The sequence below is a fragment of the Salvelinus sp. IW2-2015 genome, linkage group LG4q.1:29 (assembly GCF_002910315.2).
Source record: "Salvelinus sp. IW2-2015 linkage group LG4q.1:29, ASM291031v2, whole genome shotgun sequence".
Classification (NCBI taxonomy): Eukaryota; Metazoa; Chordata; class Actinopteri; order Salmoniformes; family Salmonidae; genus Salvelinus; species Salvelinus sp. IW2-2015.
Genome location: NC_036842.1, coordinates 15,853,185 through 15,878,108, shown reverse-complemented (window position 1 = coordinate 15,878,108; position 24,924 = coordinate 15,853,185). Strand labels below are relative to the sequence as shown.

The 24,924-nt window shown below is 44.2% G+C and overlaps 1 protein-coding gene and 1 pseudogene across 1 annotated transcript; one reads left to right on the top strand and one right to left on the bottom strand.

Annotated features, from left to right (window-relative positions):
* Window positions 1-599: 599 nt before the first annotated feature.
* vsig8a (V-set and immunoglobulin domain containing 8a) lies at window positions 600-10,638 on the bottom strand. The gene is made up of 8 exons (XM_023983209.2): window positions 10,476-10,638; window positions 9,582-9,640; window positions 8,811-8,980; window positions 8,371-8,575; window positions 7,332-7,484; window positions 7,070-7,192; window positions 6,806-6,950; window positions 600-1,165 (listed from the first exon to the last, which is right to left on the bottom strand). The coding sequence occupies exons 1-8, from the start codon at window positions 10,529-10,531 to the stop codon at window positions 967-969; spliced, it is 1,110 nt and encodes a 369-aa protein (XP_023838977.1). The 5' UTR covers window positions 10,532-10,638; the 3' UTR covers window positions 600-966.
* Window positions 10,639-12,047: 1,409 nt separating this feature from the next.
* Window positions 12,048-24,924, top strand: part of LOC111960835 (probable flavin-containing monoamine oxidase A) — a 60,851-nt pseudogene continuing 47,974 nt past the window's right edge.

The window sequence follows — 24,924 nt, the reverse complement described above, 5'->3', positions numbered from 1 at the left end:
TCTCTCAAAGCACTTCATGATGACATAAGTGAGTGCTACGGGGTGAAAGTCATTTAGTTCAGTTATCTTTGCCAAAATGTGGCAAAATGTGTAAGGCAACATGAGAATGAGCTATAGAACAATAGAATACTAGAAAGAACATTAGCTTATTATGATGGTCTAAAGATCAGCCATTTTGTTCAGGGAGTTGATCAACCATGGTTTGCCAGTGCTGTGATAAGATATTGTGTAAAATAATGAATTTTAAGAATTTATCTTCACTGCAACGTCACCAATCGGGGTTGGCTACGTAAAACTAGTCTGCCCCACGCCTTCGGGTGTTGATACATCTCTGTACACTCTTTCATAAACCATATGTAATGATGACCTTGGATGACTAATAAAGTTGGGATTTACACTCCCTTGTAATACAGTGACAATCACTTAGAAGCTTCGGTAACTGATTACAGTTATGGACTTTTATGAGACATTTATTTAAATGAAACATACATATAGTAAAGTCCTACTACAAGGACAATATGTAAACCTTTAAAATATATTGTAAAACTAGTGCACAAAACTAGTGAAATATAAATATTTTTAAAAAGGAGCAAATTGAGTAATAGTACTTTGTTTTTTATTTATGATAAGGTAATGTTATACCAATCTCATTGAGGTATTATAATATTATGCTAAATCAAATGGTATATTTTATTACATGAAAATTAATCACTGGAAATCGTAGACTGTGGCTTTGATATTATGACTTAGAAAAATGATTGTGTTCTGTGTGTTCTGCTTCCTTTGTAGTATCTTATTCCAATGCCAAAGCAACATCTATCAACAGTATTCATTTCAAATTAATTCTCATGGTCTTTTATGATTAAAATGATTAAAACCCACTGATGATATGCCTTTCAAAGTCACAATAGGGAATGTACCTAATTTCACCCTGCAAAACACGATTGTTATCATCTTCCTCTCCGATCATACAGCGAAGCCGTATCTGCTGTCATATTTGACAGGTGTGTATCCAGTGCTGCTGGATGGGATGTGTGTGTGTTCTCGATCTGAGTGCCCCGTCTGTTGCATGCCCACCTGGCTGTAGGCTACCCCAGGGTGGAGGCTTGCACCCCGGCTGCTGCCTCGGCTGTGTGGCCGGCTCTCTGGGGCCGGCACGTCCTCCCTGGGGGAAGAAGAATAGGGGCAGGGGGGTAAGAGGGCAAGTAGAAACAGCAGTATGGCCGCAGAACTATCTATAGCAGGGATAGGCAACTGGCATGGGATCTGCATTAAATATATATACAGTGGGGAGAACAAGTATTTGATACACTGCCGATTTTGCAGGTTTTCCTACTTACAAAGCATGTAGAGGTCTGTAATTTTTATCATAGGTACACTTCAACTGTGAGAGACGGAATCTAAAACAAAAATCCCGAAAATCACATTGTATGATTTTTAAGTAATTAATTCGCATTTTATTGCATGACATAAGTATTTGATACATCAGAAAAGCAGAACTTAATATTTGGTACAGAATCCTTTGTTTGCAATTACAGAGATCATACGTTTCCTGTAGTTCTTGACCAGGTTTGCACACACTGCAGCAGGGATTTTGGCCCACTCCTCCATACAGACCTTCTCCAGATCCTCCAGGTTTCGGGGCTGTCGCTGGGCAATACGGACTTTCAGCTCCCTCCAAAGATTTTCTATTGGGTTCAGGTCTGGAGACTGGCTAGGCCACTCCAGGACTGAGATACTTCTTACGGAGCCACTCCTTAGTTGCCCTGCTGTGTGTTTCGGGTCGTTGTCATGCTGGAAGGCCCAGCCACGACCCATCATCATGCTCTTACTGAGGGAAGGAGGTTGTTGGCTAAGATCTCGCAAACATGGCCCCATCCATCCCCCTCAATACGGTGCAGTCGTCCTGTCCCCTTTGCAAAAAGCATCCCCAAAGAATGATGTTTCCACCTCCATGCTTCACGGTTGGATGGTGTTCTTGGGGTTGTTCATCCTTCTTTTCCTCCAAACACCGGCGAGTGGAGTTTAGACCAAAAAGCTTCATTTTGAATCATCAGACCACATGACCTCTCCCATTCCTCTCTGGATCATCCAGATGGTCATTGGCAAACTTCAGACGGGCCTGGCCATGCGCCTGCTTGAGCAGGGGACCTTGTGTGCGCTGCAGGATTTTAATCCATGACGGCGTAGTGTGTTACTAATGGTTTTCTTTGAGACTGTGGTCCCAGCTCTCTTCAGGTCATTGACCAGGTCCTGCCGTGTAGTTCTGGGCTGATCCCTCACCTTCCTCATGATCATTGATGCCCACGAGGTGAGATCTTGCATGGAGCCCCAGACCGAGGGTGATTGACCATCATCTTGAACTTCTTCTATTTTCTTCTATTTTCTAATAATTGCGCCAACAGTTTGTTGCCTTCTCACCAAGCTGCTTGCCTATTGTCCTGTAGCCCATCCCAGCCTTGTGCAGGTCTACAATTTTTCCCTGATGTCCTTACACAGCTCTCTGGTCTTGGCCATTGTGGAGAGGTTGGAGTCTGTTTGATTGAGTGTGTGGACAGGTGTCTTTTATACAGGTAACGAGTTCAAACAGGTGCAGTTAATACAGGTAATGAGTGGAGAACAGGAGGGCTTCTTAAGAAAAACTAACAGGTCTGTGAGAGCCGGAATTCTTACTGGTTGGTAGGTGATCAAATACTTATGTCATGCAATAAAATGCAAATGAATACTTAAAAATCATACAATGTGATTTCTGGATTTTTGTTTTAGATTCCATCTCTCACAGTTGAAGTGTACCTATGATAAAAATTACAGACCTCTACATGCTTTGTAAGTAGGAAAACCTGCAAAATCGGCAGTGTATCAAATACTTGTTCTCCCCACTGTGTAATATATATATATATATATATATATATATATATATATATATATATATATATATATATATATTATATATATATATAATTTTAGGAACTCAATTGAGGTCTTAACTTACTGTTGAGACTTACAATAGTAGAATACACAAGGTGCAATAAAAAAAATGTGATTGTGTATCAGCAGTTTTTCTCTTGTTATGTCAGTCACTGACAGTCACTCAGGTATCCCATGTCAGCACAACATTTTTAGATTGGTTGGTTACTCTAGCCAACTACAGTGGCAAAAAAAGGTATGTGAACCCTTTGGAATGACCTGGACTTCTGCATAAATTGCTCATACAATTTGATATGATCTTCATCTAAGTCACAACAATAGACAAACACAGTCTGCTTAAACTAATAACACACAAAAAAGTATATGTTTTCATGTCTTTATTGAATACACCGTGTAAACATTCACAGTGCAGGGTGGGAAAAGTATGTGAACCCTTGGATTTAATAACTGGTTGACCCTCCTTTGGCAGCAATAACTACCAAAGGAGACATTTTGGACCATTCCTCTTTACAAAACTGTTTCAGTTCAGCAATATTCTTTGGGTGTCTGGTGTGAACCGCTCTCTTGAGGTCATGTCACAGCATCTCAATCGGGTTGAGGTCAGGAAGGCGTATTTTCTTCTGTTGAAGCCATTCTGTTGTTGATTTACTTCGGTGTTTTGGGTAGTTGTCCTGTTGCATCACCCAAATTCTGTTGAGCTTCAATTGGCAGACAGATATTCTCACATTCTCCTGCAAAATGTCTTGATAAACTTGGGAATACATTTTTTCGTCGATGATAGCAAGCTGTCCAGGCCCTGAGGCAGCACAGCAGCTTCAAACCATGATGCTCCCTCCACCATACTTTACAATTGGGATGAGATTTTGATGTTGGTGTGCGGTGCCTTTTTTTCTCCACACATAGTGTTGTGAGTTCCATCCAAACAACTCAACTTTAGTTAATCTGTCCACAGAATATTTTGCCAGTAGCGCTGTGGAACATCCAGATGCTCTTTTACAAACTTCAGACGTGCAGTAATATTTTTGTTGGACAGCAGTGGCTTCTTCTGTGGTGTCCTCCCATCAACACCATTCTTGTTTAGTGTTTTACTTATTGTAGATTCGTCAACAGATGTTAGCATGTTCCAGAGATTTCTGATAGTCTTTAGCCGACACTTGTCGTATCTTTGGCATCATTAAAGTGAAGACTGTTATTTTATCAAATCAATTCTCTGTAATTATTATTACGTGATTAAACTAATCATGTCAATGTAATTAACTAGGAAGTCGGGACACCAAAGAAAATCTTCAGATTACAAAGTTATAATTTTCCTAATATAACACTTCAGATATTTTAATATCTGATCAATTAGTCTTCTAATTAATGAATTATTCTTACCTCACGTTAGTCTCATTCCAAACGTCGTAAATTGTTGGTTATCTGCACGAACCCAGCCTTTACTATGAATCATCCATACATCAATTGTCTTAATCACTTATTTACTAACTAACTATACAATCACAGAAATGCATAAAAAAATAGTAGATATGGTTATAAGGAAATGATAGGGGAGGTTCCCTAGTGGGCTAAGCCGATATGACGGCTTGGTGGACAAAGGGAAGTGGGTGTGGACTGAGAAGGGCGGGAAAGACAAAAAGGAGTCACTACACAGTTGATAATTATAATAATTGAAATGCTAATCCTTTGCACATGAACACTCACTCATTCGGGAATAATTGCAATCAATGTATATTTACGCTCAGTGTGTCGTCGTGATCTCTGTTGGAATCGTCCGTCTTTCTGTTGTAAAGTTCATCTGAGCGTCTCTCTCTGCTTCCCTGAAGTCTTTCTTAATTAGAAATGGATACTTCAGAGTACCATTCAGAAATGTTCTTATAGAATAGTTGTTTCGGCGGTTGTCGGTCTTCGCATCTCAGGTTGACATAATTTCTAGCTGCAGACTAGTAATTAGTACCTAAGATTTGCTCTTATTCTTTCGGGATTGATAGTCTCAGAGTTTAACCATTTCCACCTCAGCTGACCGAGAGGATTTCTTCAGGTTGGGGTTTTATTCGTAACAGTAGAAAAGAGCTGTCCCATGAGCCAGATCATGTCTGTGCTCATTAGGGCGGGCCAATGACTTAGTTAAACTTTAAAGGGAATACAATTCTCTCACATTAATGGTTTAAACTCACATTACATCATTTCACAAATAGTTTAATCTTTACTCATTTAGTTTATACAATAATTAGATGCAAACCTCATAACGGAGGCTCCTGTATAAACAGAGTTATGGTAATGTGGCTGTATTGTCTTTCATGAGGTCACAAACATGAAACAAAACAGACCGGATCGTATTCGGTCGGATTCTCCACCGACCGTTTACACATTCTCCAAAACATGGATATTGTTCTCAAGTTCTGTGATGCAGAAGAAGTTCCTTTGTTCTCTCTATGTGTCTCTTTTTGCATGGCCAGGAGGAGAGAGTCTCCTCCAGGAGTTTACGACCTGAGATAACAGAACCTGGGTGTAGAGAGAGGGGGAAGCCACTAGCTATACCCAAAGAGGGCCACGTCATGACACACTCTAGGATTCTTCTTAACCTCATTGAGCATTCTGCGCTGTGCTCTTGCAGTCATCTTTGCAGGATGGCCACTCCTAGGGAGAGTAACAACAGTGCTGAACTTTCTCCATTTATAGACAATTTGTCTTACCGTGGACTGATGAACATCAAGGCTTTAAGAGATACTTTTGTAACCCTTTCCAGCTTTATACAAGTCAATAATTCTTAATCTTGGGTCTTCTGAAATCTCTTTTGTTCGAGACATGGTTCACATCAGACAATGCTTCGCGTGAATAGCAAACTCAAATTTTGTGAGTGTTTTTTATAGGGCAGGGCAGCTCTAACCAACATCGCCAATCTCGTTTCAATGATTGGACTCCAGGTTAACTGACTCCTGACTCCAATTAGCTTTTGGAGAGGTCTAGGGGTTCACATACTTTTTCCAACCTACACTGTGAATGTTTAAATTATGTATTCAATATAGACAAGAAAAAGTTAGTTTAAGCAGACTGTATTTGTCTGTTGTTGTGACTTAGATGAAGATCAGATCTAATTTTATGACCAATTTATGCAGAAATTGTCACGAATACCACCGAAGGTGGCTCCCTTTCCTGTTCGGGTGGCGCTCGGCGGTCGTCGTCGCCGGTCTACTAGCTGCCACCGATCCCTTTTTCCTTTTCGTTTGTTTTTGTCTAATTGTTTTCACCTGTTCCTTGTTGGGGTTTTGGGATGGGTGTTATTTAAGGTCGTTTAGCCCGCTGGTGTTTGTGCGGGCTTGTTGATATTTGACGTATGTGGTGTTTGTGTTCTTTTGGGTTTTCGCTGTCCGGTATTTTTAGTAACTATGGTTTTGGGTTTGTTGCACCTGTGTTTTGGGCTTCACCCGTGTTTGTAACTGGTTACTTGACGAAAGGACATTAAAAGCGTTTTTCCCGTCCACCTTCTGCTCTCTGCGTCTGACTCCACACCCATCACTCTCCAGACGTTACAGAAATCAAGATAATTCCAAAGGGTTCATATACTTTTTCTTGCACTGCAAACATTTCTCCCCACCCTATAGCAAAATGTGTAGAATTACAGGAAGTTTCACACTAATGAATAGAATTGCATGAAATTATTTATAAAATTGCTAAATATTCTCTCTACCCATGGCAACATCTGTAGAATTGCAGTGAGGCCGGTTCTGACTGCATGTGCGGGTATGGATGTGGGTACGCAGACCTGTGAGCCACTGCGGCCTCTCATGAGTTCAGAATTTTTGTGGCCCACACCCCCATCAAAGTTGCCCATCCCTGATCTATGGTCTTAGTGTGAATACAGTACATTCTCCAGTACCTGATATCGTTAGACACTTCCTTCTCATACCGTGTGAACCTTGCATCACACTTGTAGATGAGGAGCCATATGAGTATCGCCAGAATGATGATGAGCAGTAGACAACCTACCACAGTACCCGCTATCACTCCTGCTCTGTTAGGGGCTAGGGAGATGGAGGGAACAAGCACCAGGTGAAGGAACTTTTTTACTTTTTTGTGCTTTAAACGTGAATGAATGACTGAGTGAGGGATTGACTGAATGAGTGACTGAGGTGGTACCTACGTTTGTTAGCTGTCAGTTTGACTCCGCACCTCTCGTCCCCCACAGCATTGGTCACCTCACACATGTAAATCCCCACAAAGCTCTCAGAGTGATTGCTGATCAACAACTCCCCAGTCACACGGTCTCATGGATCACAAAGTATGAAGAGCAGCAATGAACACATTTATTTTTCATTGCACGACCAGTCAGCTTAGATACAGTTTCTGTTCAAATGTGCTTTGATGCTGTAATTCACCATGAAACCAGTAAAGGTCAGACTTACTCTGTGTGGCTGAGGGTGGGATGGAACCTCCTCTTTCTCTCTTCCATGCGTAGTTGAGGGGAGAGGACCCCTCGGATGACTTGCAGTGCAGGGAGACAGTCTCCCCCACTGCCGTCCCGCCCTCCACCCAGCATTTAGGGACCGAAGGACGCACTGACGACAAAGGAATAATAATCACACAAATATCCGCTCTGTCACAGTTTAAAACAACTGAATACATTAAAGAGGACAGTGCTTATTTCTACCTTAACATTAGAAAAGAGACACATCTGGAATATTACATTTAGGGTAACTACATTGTATTTATTAAATAAAGCCAATGACACCTTTGCTTGTCAGGGTAGAGAATGACAGGTCTCTGACACTTTCTGAGGTAAGCTTTGTTTCCATTGTTTGAAAACAAGGCCACTTTTTTGTTAGTGCCCCTATTCAGGGTGTATGTAGTACTGTATTTTCTTTTCACCAAAGCTTATTTTCCCACCACACACAATACCGCTCTATTATACGCAGGGAGGGAGATAGACAGAAAGGATTAAAGAGCGGCAGAGTGAAAAGAAGTGCAGACAAAAGGTAAAAGACAAAAGGTAAAAGAAAAAAAGGATAGGAAACTTCGGTTGAGAATGGCGAAGCACAGAAAAATAGAACTGACTTAAAGCTGCAGTAACTGTGAGGAAGTTTTAGCTCCAACTGAACTTGTTCTACTCAATAGTCCATAACATTTCCAGTGTGACACTTGTATTTGTAAAAGCACTTTAGAAATACTCAGTTTGAAGGTCTTGCTGTACCTTGGAGGTTGTTCAGAAGCACAGTTGGAGGTTCATGAGGTCAAAAAAAACATGACAATGAAAATGTGGAGTGGTGACATTCTCTTGAGGAGAAAACCAACCACATTTTCATGAACTTATTCAACTTAAGATATTCTAGTTGTCACAACTAACTAAAACCAAGCTACACTACAGGTGTGAGACCAACAGCCAGGCTTAAATAATGCAGCATGTTGACACGTTAGCCCAAAGTTGAAATGTAACGTCTGTCTCACCCATCACGACCAGGGACACTTTCTGCATGTCCACTCCCGGTGACTTCTTGACTTTACACTGGTAGGTGGCAGAATGGACTGGTGACAGGAAAGCGATGGAGAGGGACGCATCACCCAGGGAAGGGTCGCCAGCAGCAAAGTCCAGCCCCTTAGTTAGACCAGAGTTACCATGGATGTACTTATTCCCACCTGCATAGGACAACAGCTGAAGAAGTCCCAACATTTGAAAAATCAGAAGAACGGGGGAAAAAACAACAGATGTTTGATATATCTTAGCAACAAGAGGTGAGCAGATGGAAGTAATGGACTTGGTTCTATCCTTGAACCAGCTACTTTATCTAACAGCATGTTTTGTGATTGCTTGAAATGTTGTGGAGAGAACTTTATACAACAATCTGAGATCTCACCTAGAATAACTTGGTAACTTCAGTGCCACTTACCAGTTGGTCCTTCTGGGTGGTATCTGGGCTGACCACTGACCACTCAATATCCAGCTCTCCAGTGTCCGAGGGGTCAGGTGAGTATGTACACACCAGGGTCATTCTCTCCCCCTGGGCCCTCTGGAGGGTCTGAGGACCAGTAGAGGTCAGCTGCATCCCCATGCTGCCAGCTAGGGCCATTAAAATACTGTTACTGTGAACCCTAGTGACAACTTCTCAAGTCTATTGAATTTGACCTTCTAATACTAATTACTACTGTAGGCCTACTGCTTAGAAAACGTAGGAGAGATATTTAGTATTCAGCTTCTTCTTTATAATTTACATCTCCCTGACTATAGTTTTTTTAAATGGTGAAAAAACAACATGTATGCTGTATCCTTGACTTCTATAATAACAACATGAGATGTTATTGTGTGTCCTCGTGTTAGTTTGTTAGACGAGCATATTGAAATGAAGTAACTGAGAGATGCAAGCAAACTCAACATTTATATTACACACATCCTCAAGAGAGAGACAAAAGCCTTCTTGTGAACTGGCAGTATCCACCATGGCAACACACCTGAAGACCATTACCCAAGGGATGAACTGTGTTATGATTGCCATCCTTGAATAAATAGACTGTTCTATTCAGTCTGTAACAATCCAGTTTCCCGTGTTGAGTTCAGGGATAAGTTAGTAATAGAAATGAATCATTTCCTCACTTTACAGAGTACTGTGCATGTGTGTGTGTGCATGTGTGTTTGTGTTTGTGTTTAGGGTGTTCGTCCTCACCTGCATTGAGAAAAACTGTGATTGCACATATCCCGATCATGGAAGACCATGGGCGAGAGCTAGGAATGCATGGATAGACATTTTGAACCATGGCAACATTGAACAGACAAGCACATATATCAATGCTTTGAAAATACATATAGCTCTCTGTGGTGCCCTGCTTGAAAACTAGATGAGCACATGACATGGTATTCTGAGCGTCCCGGTTTGTGTAGGGACAATTTGTGAAAACACACCTTCATTGCAAAATGAACCTTGATGGAAGAGAAAATAATAGAAAAAGTATTTTGTAGACCGTATCCTTTATATTGTCTGCTGCCTAACTGTCCTGACTTGAACTGTGTAACAGACTTGAAGCAGAGTGTTGAAATAGATAACGTATAAAAAAGAGCAGGTACACTGAACAAATAGGTATATATTTGTGAGCTGCGTCACGCTAAAGCATCAGTTATACAGCTGCATCTGCTACACCTACATTCTGTTCAACCTACATGTATTTCAAAGTATTTCTACAGACAAAAAGATAATGTACTGATATTAACAAAATAAAGTAAAATGCTTAGATAAGCTATTTCTTCTCGGATAGGGTATTTTGTGAAATACCAATTGTTTTAGACAGGTTTATCAAAACGTTTTAAAACTAGATGTTCCCTTTGGTTAAAGCACCCAAACAGTAGTTCCACAATAATGTATTTATTTTTCAACTGTATTATTTGAAGCCACATAGACTACAACAGTGTTTTTGCACACTGTAAACCTGTTGTTTACAAAGCATGTCACAAAATGTGATTTGATTTTATAACAAGGGTTGAAAACAATACAAGGTAGCCCAAAAAACTAAAAAGCTCACAATAGCACAAAGGGGAAATCAACGTGACAATGAACACAATTCACCTGAATGAATGTCGCTCATCCAAATGTAGAACCATTCCAATCAATCGACAAAGCATGTCGGCAGGTTCTCTTTCTCTGTCTCTTCTGCTCTTTCTTCTTCTCTAACCCTCTGACACAGCAGGTCATGCCTGTCTTCCTCCTCCATCTCATTAGCATAAGCTAATCTCATTGGACAGGTCTTCTATCAAAACCTGTTTTTCTTTTTCCAAAGAAACCTTAAACCAGAATTAGTGTGGACTGCCATAAAGTGTCACCTGCGATACGAGAGTTACACACATTTGAAAAAGTTTTGATTTTGTGGATAGTCACTCTTTGTCAAATATTTTGTTCACTTTATCGCCTACCATCTGTGGATGAGCTCTGGTTTCAAACAAAGAGCTAGGAGGCCATGGTAATGTGGTCCAAACAGCCAGGTCTCAGGTGACAACAAACGGGTTATTCATCTGGTTACTGGTTAGTCCAGGATACACAAGGTGTGGTGGGAGTGAATCAATGAAATAGATTAAACAACCAAATTGGCTAAAATTGATAAATTAACTATAGTAATTGGAACAGGACTTCTACATTTCCCATTAAAATATTAAATAACCAAAACAGAACATTCTTTAGAGATGCAGTCCACAGATCCTCATGTGTGACTGTGAATTGCCTATTTCCTCAAAACAAATAGACCAGTTAATATGAATTGCCTCTAAAATAATCCCCAGTCAACCCTTAAATTATGCCAGCCCTCTCAGCAGGTACTACAATTTACCATAAGGTTTTCCTTGTTTGTCCATAAATATTCCTGTAACATTACCAACTGCATGACATTAGCATTATTTGTGGCTTTAATTTCCTGGACATGCAGTATCCCATCCCAGATGAAGACAGATGAAACATGGAGCAGGTTTTCATCAAGGATCTCTCTCTACTTTGCTCCGTTCAGCTTTCCCTCAATCCTGACCAGACTCCCAGTCCCTGCCACTGAAAAACATCCCCACAGCATGATGCTGTCACCACCATGCTTCACCATAGGGATGGTGCCAGGTTTCCTCCAGACGTGATGCTCGGCATTCATGCCAAAGAGTTCAATCTTGGTTTCATCAGACCAGAGAATGTTGTTTTCTCACACTACTAATCCAATGATCATGTTACAGTATGTGAGACTGGTAGTCAGATTGCTGCCTTGGAAACGTTTGTGTTAAATCATTAATATCATGACATGTGTTATGTCATCCTTATGACAGCTTTATGTAGGCCTTATGGAGGGTTGAAGCAATGTGTTACTAAAAGAAGAGCCATGATGTATCTATAATTGTTGTGATATACCGCAGGTCAAGGACTAGACTGTTGCTGTTGGATTCAGTGTTAAAATGAAAATAATATTGAGAATAAATAAGATCTGTGCATAGAAGCCTGGGGCAACAGGCAATAACTGCACAAAAAACTATAGCCTACACATATGGAGCTAATCTGTAGCCTATGCATTGGGCCTTCATGACCTTCTACCCAGTTTTGCTAAATCATGCATGGGGTGCCAACTAGGCTATATGCTGTTGGGTTTTTTCTTCCAGTCCCGAAGTCATCCACATGACTGTTTACGGCCTGATTATGTAAACGACTTATCTGATGTAAACGTTTGATAAAGCAGTTACAGTCTTCAGTACGAAACATTTAGCCAACAGTTAAATTAGAATAGTCCAAGTTTTCAGAGTTTTGCAGTCATGACTGAAGAAACGTGGGATGTTGTTATTGTCGGCGCTGGGCTGTCAGGACTGAGTGCTGCTCAGACTCTGCGGAAGAGAAATGGCAAACTCAGAATATTAATTCTGGAAGGAAAAGGTTTGTCAAAACTGTTTGGCATTCATTATGCAGCGAAACAATCAACGTTCTCCGCATCTAGCCTGTGACAGCGGCTTCGACGCGTCCCATTTGCAGTCATAGAAATTAAGTTGTAGCCTGTCATTTGTTTACGGGCTAATTTTTGAGGAGCAGAAATTACAGTCCAAGATTATGAAATATTTTAACAATTCGTAACAGAATTATAAGGCAACACTATTATAAATATGAACATTTAATGCAATTGAAGGTGTATGTGTTTTTCCAGACCGGGTAGGAGGACGAACTGTTACCCAGGAATTAGCTGCCACCCACGGCATTGATCGCTGGGACATGGGAGGGCAGTGGGTTGGCAGGTAGGTTCTTGGAATAGCCTGGTCTCAGACTGGATGTAACATAGTAAACGTAAGTCCGGGACGTTCAAATTAGTATGGCATGTTATGTTTGGTATGGTTACATAAGACAGAAGGTTACTTAGGTCAAAAACGAAACTAAAGTGGTTTGTCTGGGTGGATGGGGAGGCATATAACACAAACATCTAGCGACCCAAAGGTTGTATGTTCAAATCTCATCACGGACAACTTTGGCTAATTAGCAACTTTGCAACTAGTTACTACTTTTTAGCAACTTTGCAACTACTTATAATGTTAGCTAACCCTTCCCTTAACCATAACCCTAACCGTAACCCTTTAACCTAACTCCTAACCCTAACCTTAATGACTAACCTAATGTTAGTCACCTAACAAATTGGAATTCGTGACATATCATATGTTTAGCAAATGTTTTACATATTGTACACATTTCAATTCGTAACATATTGTACCAATTACAATTCGTATGATATGTTACGAATTGCAATTCATATCAAACGAAATCGATGATGGACATCCATAAATTATACATACCATACAAAACATAACATATTCATAGGCCTATCCCGAATTTACATTTACTATGTTACCTCTACCACTGAGTTTACTTGGAATAGTGCCATGTCACTCAGTGCGGTAGGGGTAAATGCTAAATGATTTGATACATTGGAGGTGTTACAATTTGGTTTAGCCTAACTTCATAATCAATGTAGGGTGAGTAATCAGTTAGGCCTACATGTAATCTGATTGTGCCTACAACAAAACTGTAACTGTAAACAAATACTTTTGAAAAACTAGGTGATTCTTTCTTGGATTACTATATCATTCAGAAAGGATGTTTTGGGGGGAAAAATACATTCATGAGACCTTTCTGTTTCCTCATTGATGTTCAATTCAGCATTGAAAAAGTTTGTTCCATTTGAGTTTGGGTAATCCCCAAATTACATTAATTAATGATTACAATTTTGGACAGGTAACTAGTAACTAACGGATTAGATTTACAAAGAAACCAAACCTGTCATCATGTAGCTTCATCCCAACAATATTGTCTAAATGATGAATGGTGAAGTAATGAAGAACAATTAATCAATGGTAATTTGTCATCCAGCCAAGCAGAGCAGTGGCATTATGAAGGGAATTAATGTGCCTCTTTGCAGTACATTGAACATGGACTGACTGATCTTTGCTTACCTTTGGAAAGAAACAAAGTTCATACATAGTTTACATTCATAAGGATGACAAGTGGAAGTGCCAAGTAGTACAGTACATTTCAGTCATTGATATTCCATTATACTGTATAAGCCTATGAAAAAGGCCCATGAAATTCCCTCTCACATAGTCACATTCCCAAGCTATTGGAGGGAATGAACAGAACAGAACATATCTGTGTTCCGAGAGTACGGCAAAGTAGGAGAGCTTTGAGGAAATCACAAAAGCTGCTATCAATACACCCCAAAAAGGAGGCATGATTACTACAGGAGAATAATAGCAGACTTCATCCAGGACAGAAATCATTACAAATCGACTTACTGGGACGCACTTAGACACAGGCTTAGAACGATTATATAGATTACTATCGACCTGGAGCGAAGACTGGTAGAGGCCACTGCTGCACCCAGGCAGCTAAGGCGGTTGTCATTGTGTAGTCTGTCAGGTGGTGCAAAGAGGACAGGTCTGTGTGCGATCATGGGAAACCTCTTAGACCTACGGTAGTAGAGGGATGCAGTCAGAACATGGAACAGACTATTATTTATTAATGAAAAAGAAAGTGATTATTTGACAGGCACCACATCAGTTTAAATGTGTCACTCTCAGGAGTTTAGAGACTTTAGTGGACTGTGATAAAAGAGGGAGGGTGCATACCAGAATCACATTTCTGAGCCTCAGGTTGGATAAATAATCAGCCTCATCATAGATTTATTTTCAGCACATTCAAATCAGGAAATTAATAAATTAACTGAAACATTTTTGATGAAATAATGGACAATGTATGTTCCCACTCGGCACACACTGGTTGAATCCCAAAAACGTCCACGTCAAATTACGTTGAACCAACGTGGAATAGACGTTGAATTAACTTCTTTGCCCAGTGGGTTGATTTATATTTAGTCTCAGTTGACCTTGCTGTTAAGATCAAAGTCAAAAGATTATCACTTTGCTAATCTAACTGTTGTTGTCCCTCTTACATCAGCACTCAGAAATACGTCATGGACCTCATTCAGGAGTTTGGCATGGAGGTCTACACACAATACACTATAGGCAAGAAAGTGCACCACGTTGGTGGTCCTCATGCCAAGGTTCGCACCAGCAGCACCAGTATCCCTGCCCTCTCTACACTGGTGCTACTGGACCTGTCACAGCTCGTTGTTGCAGGTCACAACCAAGCCACAAGGTATTCTAACTCAGTAGTTTTCAAACCTCTCCTCTGGGACCTCCAGACATTTCACAATTGTGTTGTAGCCCTGAATCATACTGAACATAAAAATATAAACGCAAAGTATCGTTCCCATGTTTCATGAGCTGAAATAAAAGATCCCAGAAATGTTCCATACACAGTTTATTTCTCTCAAATTTTGTGCACAAATTTGTTTACATCCCTGTTAGTGAGCATTTCTTCTTTACCAAGATAATCCATCCACCTGACAGGTGTAGCATATCATGAAGCTGATTAAACAGCGTGATCATTACACAGGTGCACCTTGTGCTGGGGACAATAAAAGGCCACTCTAAAATGTGCAATTTTGTCACACAACACAATGCCACAAATGTCTCAAGTTTTGAGGGAGCTTGCAATTGGCATGCTGCCTGCAGGAATGTCCACCACAACTGTTGCCAGAGAATGTAACGTCGTTTTAGAGAATTTGACAGTACGTTTAACCGGCTTCACAACCGCAGATCACGTGTAACCACGCCAGTTTAGGACCTCCACATCCGGCTTCTTCACCTGCGATATTGTCTGAGACCAGCCACCCGGACAGCTGATGAAACTGAGGAATATTTCTGTCTGTAATAATGCGGTTTGGGAGGAAAACTAATTCTGATTGGCTGGACCTGACTCCCCAGTGGGTGGGCCTGGCTCCCAAGTAGGTGGGGCTATGCCCTCCAAAGCCCACCCATGCCTGTGTCCCTGCCCAGTCATGTGAAATCCATAGATTAGGGCCAAATGAATTGATTTCAATTGACTGATTTCTTTATATGAACTGTAACTCAGTAAAATCGTTGAACTTGTTGTATGTTGCCAGATTCAGATATTCAAGGGCTTGAAAATTTGTTGACAAGTTGAATCAGGTGTGCTAGCTGTGGAATAGTTCAAATTCATGCAAAATGCTGGGGGTTCCAAAGAAGTTTGAAAACCTCTGGTCTAACTAACAGTAAATCATACTGAGAAACAGCTCATTAAAATACTCAGCCTGTGCTGATGACTCACTTAAACAAATGAATACTAGACAAACATGAATTTGTTTGTCTAGAAAAGTAATTAATTGTTTGTATTGTATTTTGAGATTAACTTAATCAACATCGTCCTAGTAGTTTTGTTAATTATGTGATGAATTGATGTGATGCCCTAAATGGGATGTGTTAATTATATTCTAAATGAATCATGCTGTGTTAATGTGAGTGTGGTCTCGCGTCATAATGATGGCACAGAAACACAATGTTAATGTAGCCAATGTGAAATGGCTTGCAAGTTAGCGTTGCGAGCTAGTTACGTTCAATTGGTGACGTCACCCGCTCTGAGACCTTGAAGAAGTTGTTTCCCTCGCTCAACAATAGCTGCGACTTTTGTAGAGTGACGGTAACATTGCTTCGTGACCGTCGATCTGTTCAGAGCATCCCTGGTTCAAGCCCAGGTTGAGGCAAGAGGGATGGAAGCAACACCGTTACATTAACACATCCAGTGAACACCAGGAAGATAAAAAAGGTGCTTCAAAGAATACTTCCAAGGCCAGAGCAGAAATTATGAATAGTGAATACTGTTATATTCCTTTATACATCAATTACCTTTTAGCTGTCTCAGTGGTTTAGATCATTCATATGTGTGCATACATGTATGTGCTGTGTGTCAGATTGACAGGTTGAGTTCCACAGTGTCAGTGGAGGACCCCATGAAGACCCCCAATGCCCAGGAGTTGGACAGTATGACCATACACTCCTACATAGAGAAACATGCCTGGACAGAAGGTGAGCAGCACCACCTCTCACACACCCAACTCACTAAGAACTTGACATCAAAACAACACTAAGGGCATGTAAACCAAAGACTTGTTGTCGTTAAATTGTCCTTGTTTTTTAATAGTGTGGGTATAGACAACAGCAGAGCTGGGATACAGTCCAACGTTTGGGTCCAGATACCGCGAGAACCAACGAAAAATCAGGTCGAAGTGTTTAAAATTGAGATAATTACAGATTCAGAGCTTTCCAGAATTGTGTGTTCCACTGTACATTTGCCCTGCTAGAAAATGAATGGATTTGATTTTCCCCTACCGTGCCTAGAGGATGCTCTCAAGTGTTCCTGGGTAATGTGCATCCTGCCTCAGGCACAGCCAAAGGGCTTGGGTGATGGATGGCCACATCTCTTAGAAAAAACATCTATTATGTATAGTCAGGTCAAAAATGATTGGCACCCTTGATGAAGATGAGGAAATAAATAATAATACAAATACTGAGCTAAATAAGTTTTGGTCTCTCTCTCTGTCTCTCTGTCTCCCTGTCTCCCTGTCTCTCTGTCTCTCTGTCTCTCTGTCTCTCTGTCTCCCTGTCTCCTGTCCTCTGTCTCTCTGTCTCTCTGTCTCTCTGTTCTCCTCTGTCTCCCTGTCTCTGTCTCTCTGTCTCTCTGTCTCTCTGTCTCTCTGTCTCCCTGTCTCTCTCTCCTGTCTCTCTCTGCTCGTCTCTCTGTCTCTCTGCTGTCTCTCCTGTCTCCCTGTCTCTGTCTCTCTGTCTCTCTGTCTCCCTGTCTCTGTCTCCCTGTCTCTGTCTCTCTGTCTCTCTGTCTTCTCTGTCTCTCTGTCTCTCTGTCTCTGTCTCTCTGTCTCTCTGTCTCCCTGTCTCTGTCTCCCTGTCTCTGTCTCCCTGTCTCTGTCTTCTCTGTCTCTCTGTCTCCTCTCTCCTCTGTCTCTGTCTCTCTGTCTCTCTGTCTCTCTGTCTCTCTGCTCTCTGTCTCTCTGTCTCTCTGTCTCTCTGTCTCTCTGTCTCTCCCTGTCTTTGTCTCTCCTGTCTCTGTCTCTCTGTCTCTCTGTCTCCCTGGTCTCTGTCTCTCTGTCTCCCTGTCTCTGTCTCTCTCTGTCCTCTGTCTCTCTGTCTCCCTGTCTCTGTCTCCCTGTTCTCTCTGTCTCCCTGTCTCTGTCTCTCTGTCTTCCTGTCTCTGTCTCTCTGTCTCCCTGTCTCTGTCTCTCTGTCTCTCTGTCTCCCTGTCTCTCTGTCTCCCTGTCTCTGTCTCCCTGTCTCCAGAGATGTAGGAGGAGATGGGTGTGTGCAGCCGGGTTGTGTTTGGCATGGAGCCCAATCAGATGTCCTTCCTCTACTTCCTGATGTATGCTGCAGCAGCTGGAGGTGTCCTGTGCCTGCTGGAGAGCACCACAGGCTCAGCACAGGAGTTCAGGGTCAAGGTGACCTGGGATGGGCTCTACCGCTATCTCTGCCTCTCTCTCTGGCTCCACATGGGGTACAGTAGGGGACCGCTGATGGTGGTGGTGACTTGAGTCCAGAGGGTCTTTTGACCCTCACAGATTGGGTTAGGGAGAGGAGTAGAGTGGGTTGGGAATTGGGGAATTGCAGCTCCACCAATGACATAGGAGTCATAGAAGTGACTTCCGTTACTCTCTATGGAAAAACAGGAAAATTCTCCTGTTCCGTTGTGTCTTTGAGAACGAGACATTGAAAAGAGAGCTAGAGAGATTTAGGGAAGAGTCATGTACAGTATAGAGAGATAGAGAAAGGGAAAGAGAAAAAGTTACTGGGACAGCCAGAGATAGAAAGAGAGAAACTGCATTCGATTTTTGTGGCACTTGGATCTGGATATTGCTTGCTTACCACCTACCTAATGAAACTCAACTCACTGATGGTCTACACGTCTTGTCACTACACAGACATTGGACTGTAAGGCTGCTCTGTGTCCACAGGGGGGAACCCAGCAGCTGTCAGAGCGTTTAGCCCAGCAGATTGGGAGGGAGAGTGTCCGGCTGGGCCAGGCTGTGACGGCCATATGGCAGGTAACGTACAGTAACAGCTCACTCAGTGAGTGACGAGGTGTGACACTGAGATAACAGTCACTTCAGACAGGGAACAAGCCATCTCCTGTGGGCCTCTGTCTGTTCCGCTCCATTCTCTCTCTCTCTCTCTCTCTCTCTTTATTTCTCTTTCTCTCTCTCTCTCTCGTTCTCTCTCATGCTACTGAGAGGCACCACCGAGCACTGGCATTGCATTGCTTCACTGGAGATGTGTGTTAGCCTATTGTGTGGAGACACTCTGTGACCTTTGAGTGTTTGTGTACATGGTGGAAGTGGATAAAAGGTCATACATTTGGCTAGTTACTGTAGATGAAAGGCAGTTTACAGGAAATTACCCTATCTATAAAAATGATAATAGAGACCAAAATAGACTTTGCTTACGTGATAGGTTAAAAGGAACATCTAATAGCCATTCTCGAAAAATATGATTATTTAAAAGGTTAAAATGACAAAACACTTGATTATTTACAAGGTAAAAGGACCATATAAATGCACCACCCTAATGAGGCTTTCAAAACAACTCAATGATTCCTTTCATGTCCTCTGTGCTGCATGACCATGGTACCACTTGGCTTTACACTGCTGGCCACACAGCATTCTCCCTTAATAGGAACATATTGGCTTCCCCGGAGTGTCCATAATGGACGGCACTATTATATTTCTCACCGGGGCCCTGCCCTCCAGGGCCATCTATAAAATCCACTGTGCCTCCATATCTCTGTGCTGGTCATCTCAATGGGCTCCTCAGATCAGATAGCCCCCGGAGTGCTGCCTGGTTTGGTCTGGCCTGGCTTACTGGAGAGGAATACTACTGCTGCCTGTCTGTCACAGCTACTGTGCTGTATAGTACAGATGTACACACTATTATATGTGTTTGTGATTTGATTTGACTGTGTGTGCGTGTTCATGTACAGTACATGCATGTGTGTGTCTGTCCCACAGGATGCTGAGCGGCCCAAGGTGATGACAGCCATCCACTCCTACCTGTGCAGAGCAGTGATTGTCACCTGCCCTCCTCACCTGGCAGGTCAGTGTGTGTGTGTGTGTGGGTGTCCCACCTCTGTTGCCCCACCTCTGTCGCCCCACCTCTGTCGCCCCACCTCTGTCGCCCCACCTCTGTCGCCCCACCTCTGTCACCCCACCTCTGTCATCCCACATCTGTCACCCCACCTCTGTCGCCCCACTTCATCACTCCTCTAATGAAATAGCCACTGACACAGACACTCAAAGGCAAGCCACTAAAGTGTGTTGAACAGGGCAGCCAAGCAGATATGACAAGACCCTGATTCCAGTAACTCATACTTAGGAGGTGGGATAGAGGAATGGTGGGGTGAAGGCATGGCCCCACTGCCAGGTACCAAGAAACCAGAGAACGCATAGAACCTTCTGCTGGAGCCATGGACCCTAGCCAGGACACTTAATGAGACAGATCTGGGAACAGCATTGAATTATGCAGCAGGGATTGGCCGGTCTCTGTTGCCAGTGGCCTGCTGACTCTGAATCAGCTATGGAGGCAGCCTGACAGGTGACAGGGACTCATAAAACCAGAGCCTGTGCAGTAATTTAGATGTCTATCCAAAAAGAGGGGTGAAGGATAAATAAAATAAGTGAGTGACGCTTAAAGTCATTTGTGTGACACGTTCAATTTGAAATGCAGGTGCCCTGGAAACTACCCTGGCATTTCCAGTCAGAGGAAGCTGGGTATGGACAGATCTTGGCATTAAGCTGACCTTGGCAAGGAGCAAGGTTCTGATTAAAGTCGGCTCTTAACCAACCATGCTATTTTTATTTTTTTTCCGCGTTGTTCGTAACTTGTTTTGTACATAATGTTGCTGCTACCATCTCTTATGACCGAAAAGAGCTTCTGGACATCAGAACTGGGATTGCTCACCTCAAATTGTACAAGGAGTTCTTCTTCAATGAGTCGGACACGAGGGATATACTATAGTCACCCGACCAGGCCCAAATCTCTGTGATTCGCTGGAAAAGGAAACGTAGGTTTTGCAGAAAGAGATCAGGATGCCTTGTGAGGATCAGGCGACGAGTGGCTAATCTGCCCTCCGTTCTGCTAGCTAACGTTCAATCGCTGGAAAATAAATGGGAGGAACTGAAAGCACGTATATCCTACTAATGGGATATTAAAAACTGTAATATCTTATGTGTCACCGAGTCATGGCTGAACGACTCGGGTTATACACACTATCGGCAGGACAGAACAGCAGCCTCTGGTAAGACCCGAGGCGGGGGCCTATGCATATTTGTAAACAATAGCTGGTGCACGATATCTAAGGAAGTGTCAAGGTTTTGCTCGCCTGAGGTAGAGTATCTCATGATAAGCTTTAGACCACACTATCTACCTAGAGAGTTTTCATCTGTATTTTTCGTAGCTGTCTACATACCACCACAGACCGAGGCTGGCACTAAAACCTCACTCAATGAGCTGTATTCCACCTTAACATAAGCAAACAGGAAACCGCTCAACCAGAAGCGGCGCTCCAAGTGGCCCGGGGACATTAATGCAGGGAAACTTAAATCAGTTTTACCTAATTTCTACCAGCATGTTAAATGTGCAACCAGAGGGAAAACAATTCTAGACCACCTTTACTCCACACGTACAAAACTCTCCCTCGCCCTCCATTTAGCAAATCTGACCATAACTTTACCCTCCTGATTCATGCATACAAGCAAAAATTTAAGCAGGAAGCACCAGTGACTCGGTCTATAAAGAGGTGGTCAGATGAAGCATACGCTAAACTACAGGACTGTTTTGCTAGCACAGACTGGAATATGTTCCGGGATTCTTCCGATGGCATTGAGGAGTACACCACACCCTTCACTGGCTTATATCAATAAGTGCATCGAGGACGTCTTCCCCACAGTGACTGTACGTACATACCTCAACCAGAAGCCATGGATTACAGGCAACATTTGCACTGAGCTCAAGGGTAGAGCTGCCGCTTACCAGACGAGCTAAATAACTTCTATGCTCACTTCAAGGCAAGTAACACTGAAACATGCATGAGAGCATCAGCTGTTCCGGACGACTGTGTGATCACGCTCTCTGCAGCCGATGTGAGTAAGACCTTTTAACTGGTCAACATTCACAAAGCTGCTGGGCCAGACGGATTACCAGGACGTCTAGTCCGAGCATGCGCTGACTAACTGTCAAGTGTCTTCACTGACATTTTCAACCTCTCCCTGTCTGAGTCTGTAATACCTTGTCACGTTCCTGACCTATTTTATGTTATTTTTGTATATGTTTAGTTGGTCAGGGCGTGAGTTGGGGTGGGCATTGTATGTTTTGTGTTTAGATCACTGTTAATCAGCCTTATATGGTTCTCAATCAGAGACAGGTGGTTTACGTTTTCCTCTGATTGGGAACCATATATAGGCTGGCTGTTCACACTGTTTGTTTGTGGGTGATTGTCTCCTGTGTTTGTGTCTGCGCACCACACGGGATTGTTTCGGCGTGTTATTTCGTTTATGTAGTCTGTTTCCTGCTCGTGAGTTCTTCGTGTCCTTTTATGTAAGTTCCATGTTCAGGTTTCGTCTACGTTGTCCTTTGTTATTTTGTATTTCTAAAGTAATAGTTCGTGTCAGTGATCGTCTGTTTTTTTTCAATAAATCATTATGTCATCACACCTCGCTGCGCATTGGTCTACCGATCCTTCTCCTCCTCTCCTCGTCCGAGGAAGAGGAGGACGACACCCGTTACAGAATCACCCACCAACCGAGGACCAAGCGGCGGGGGAGAGCTCAACAGAGCAATCAGGACTCGTGGACTTGGGAACAGATCTTGGATGGAGAAGGACCCTGGGCTAAGGTTGGTGTGGATCGCCGCTTGCGGGAGGAGAAGAAGGCAGCCACAGCCCAGGAGGCCTGGTATGAGGAGGCAGCACGTAGGAGAGGCTGGAAGCCCGAGAGGCTCACCCAAAAATTTCTTGGGGGGTGGCTAAGGGGGAGTGTGGCGAAGCCGGTTGGATACCTGAGCCAACTCCCCGGGCTTTGCCGTGGAGTAGAGAGGCGTCGTACTGGTCAGACACCGTGTTATGCGGTAAAGCGGCCCGGTGTCCCCAGTACGCGTGCTTAGCCCAGTGCGGGCTATTCCACCTTGCCGCACTGGAGGGCTAGGTTGGGCATCGAGCCGAGTGCCATGAAGCCGGCCCAACGTATCTGGTCTCCAGTACGTCTCCTCGGGCCGGCGTACATGGCACCAGCCTTACAGGTGGTGTCCCCGGTTCGCCTGCATAGCCCAGTGCGGGCTATTCCACCTCGCCGCACTGGCAGGGCTACGGGGACCATTCAACCTGGTAGGGTTGGGGAGGCTCGGTGCTCAAGAGCACGTGTCCTCCTTCACGGTCCGGTATATCCGGCGCCACCTTCCCACCCCAGCTCAGTACCACCAGTGCCTACACCACGCACCAGGCTTCCAGTGCATCTCCAGAGCCCTGTTCCTCCTCCACGCACTCTCCCTATGGTGCGTGTCCTCAGCCCGGTACCTCCAGTTCCGGTACCACGCACCAGGCCTAGAGTGCGCCACGAGAGTCCAGTGTGCCCTGTTGTGGTTCCCCGCACTCGCCCTGAGGTGCGTGTCCTTAGCCCGTACCTCCAGTTCCGGTACCACGCACCAGGCCTATAGTGCGTCTCAGCCGGCCAGAGTCTGCCGTCTGCCCAGCGGCGCTGAACTGCCCGTCTGCCCAGCGCGCCTGAACTGCCCGTCTGCCCAGCGGCGCCTGAACTGCCCGTCTGCCCAGCGGCGCCTGAACTGCCCGTCTGCCCAGCGGCGCCTGACTGCCCGTCTGCCCAGCGGCGCCTGAACTGCCGTCTGCCCAGCGGGGCCTGAACTGCCCGTCTGCCATACGCCGTCTGAACTGTCCGTCTGCCATGAGCCTGCAAAGCTGCCCGTCTGCCATGAGCCTGCAAAGCCGCCCGTCTGCCATGAGCCTACAGAGCGTCGCGCAGACAGGAGCCGCTAGGCCGTCCGCCAGACAGGAGCCGCTAGAGCCTTCCGCCAGACCGGATCAGCCAGAGCCTTCCGCCAGACCGGATCAGCCAGAGCTTCCGCCAGACCGGATCAGCCAGAGCCTTCCGCCAGACCGGATCAGCCAGAGCCTTCCGCCAGACCGGATCAGCCAGAGCCTTCCGCCAGACGGATCAGCAGAGCCTTCGCCAGACCGGATCAGCAGAGCCTTCCGCCAGGAACCGGATCAGCCAGAGCCTTCCGCCAGCCATGACCGTCCAGAGCCGTCAGCGAGCCATGACCGTCCAGAGCCGTCAGCGAGCCATGACCGTCCAGAGCCGTCAGCGAGCCATGACCGTCCAGAGCCGTCAGCGAGCCATGACCGTCCAGAGCCGTCAGCGAGCCATGACCGTCCAGAGCCGTCAGGAGCCATGACCGTCCAGAGCCGTCAGCGAGCCATGACCGTCCAGAGCCGTCAGCGAGCCATGACCGTCCAGAGCCGTCAGCAGCCATGACCGTCCAGAGCCGTCAACCAGCCAAGAGCGTCCAGAGCCAGCCAGCCAGGATCCGCCAGTCATTCTGGTGTTGCCCTCATTCTTGGTGTTGCCCCTCATTCCGGTGTTGCCCCTTCATTCCGGTGCTGCTCCTTATCCTGGAGATGCCCCTTAATTTAGGTGGGGTTATTTGGAGGGTGGTCATTGTGGGGAGGCTACAGAAGCGGGATTGATTATGGTGGGGTGGGAACCACGCCGAGCCTAAGCCACCACCGTGGTCAGATGCCACCCAGACCCTCCCCTAGACTTTTGGTGGTGCGTCGGAGTACGCACCTTGAGGGGGGGGTTATGTCACGTTCCTGACCTATTTTATGTTATTTTTGTATATGTTTAGGTTGGTCAGGGCGTGAGTTGGGGTGGGCATTGTATGTTTTGTGTTTAGATCACTGTTAATCAGCCTTATATGGTTCTCAATCAGAGACAGGTGGTTTACGTTTTCCTCTGATTGGGAACCATATATAGGCTGGCTGTTCACACTGTTTTGTTGTGGGTGATTGTTCTCCTGTGTTTTGTGTG

Excerpts from the sequence above, each read along its gene's own strand:
- vsig8a (XM_023983209.2), bottom strand. The coding sequence starts at position 10,531 with ATGCTTTGTCGATTGATTGGAATGGTTCTACATTTGGATGAGCGACAT. Across the intron at positions 8,981-9,581 it reads CACAGTTTTTCTCAATGCAG|CTGGCAGCATGGGGATGCAG; the intron begins GTGAGGACGAAC and ends TAATGGCCCTAG. Across the intron at positions 6,951-7,069 it reads CAAACTGACAGCTAACAAAC|CCCCTAACAGAGCAGGAGTG; the intron begins GTAGGTACCACC and ends CCATCTCCCTAG.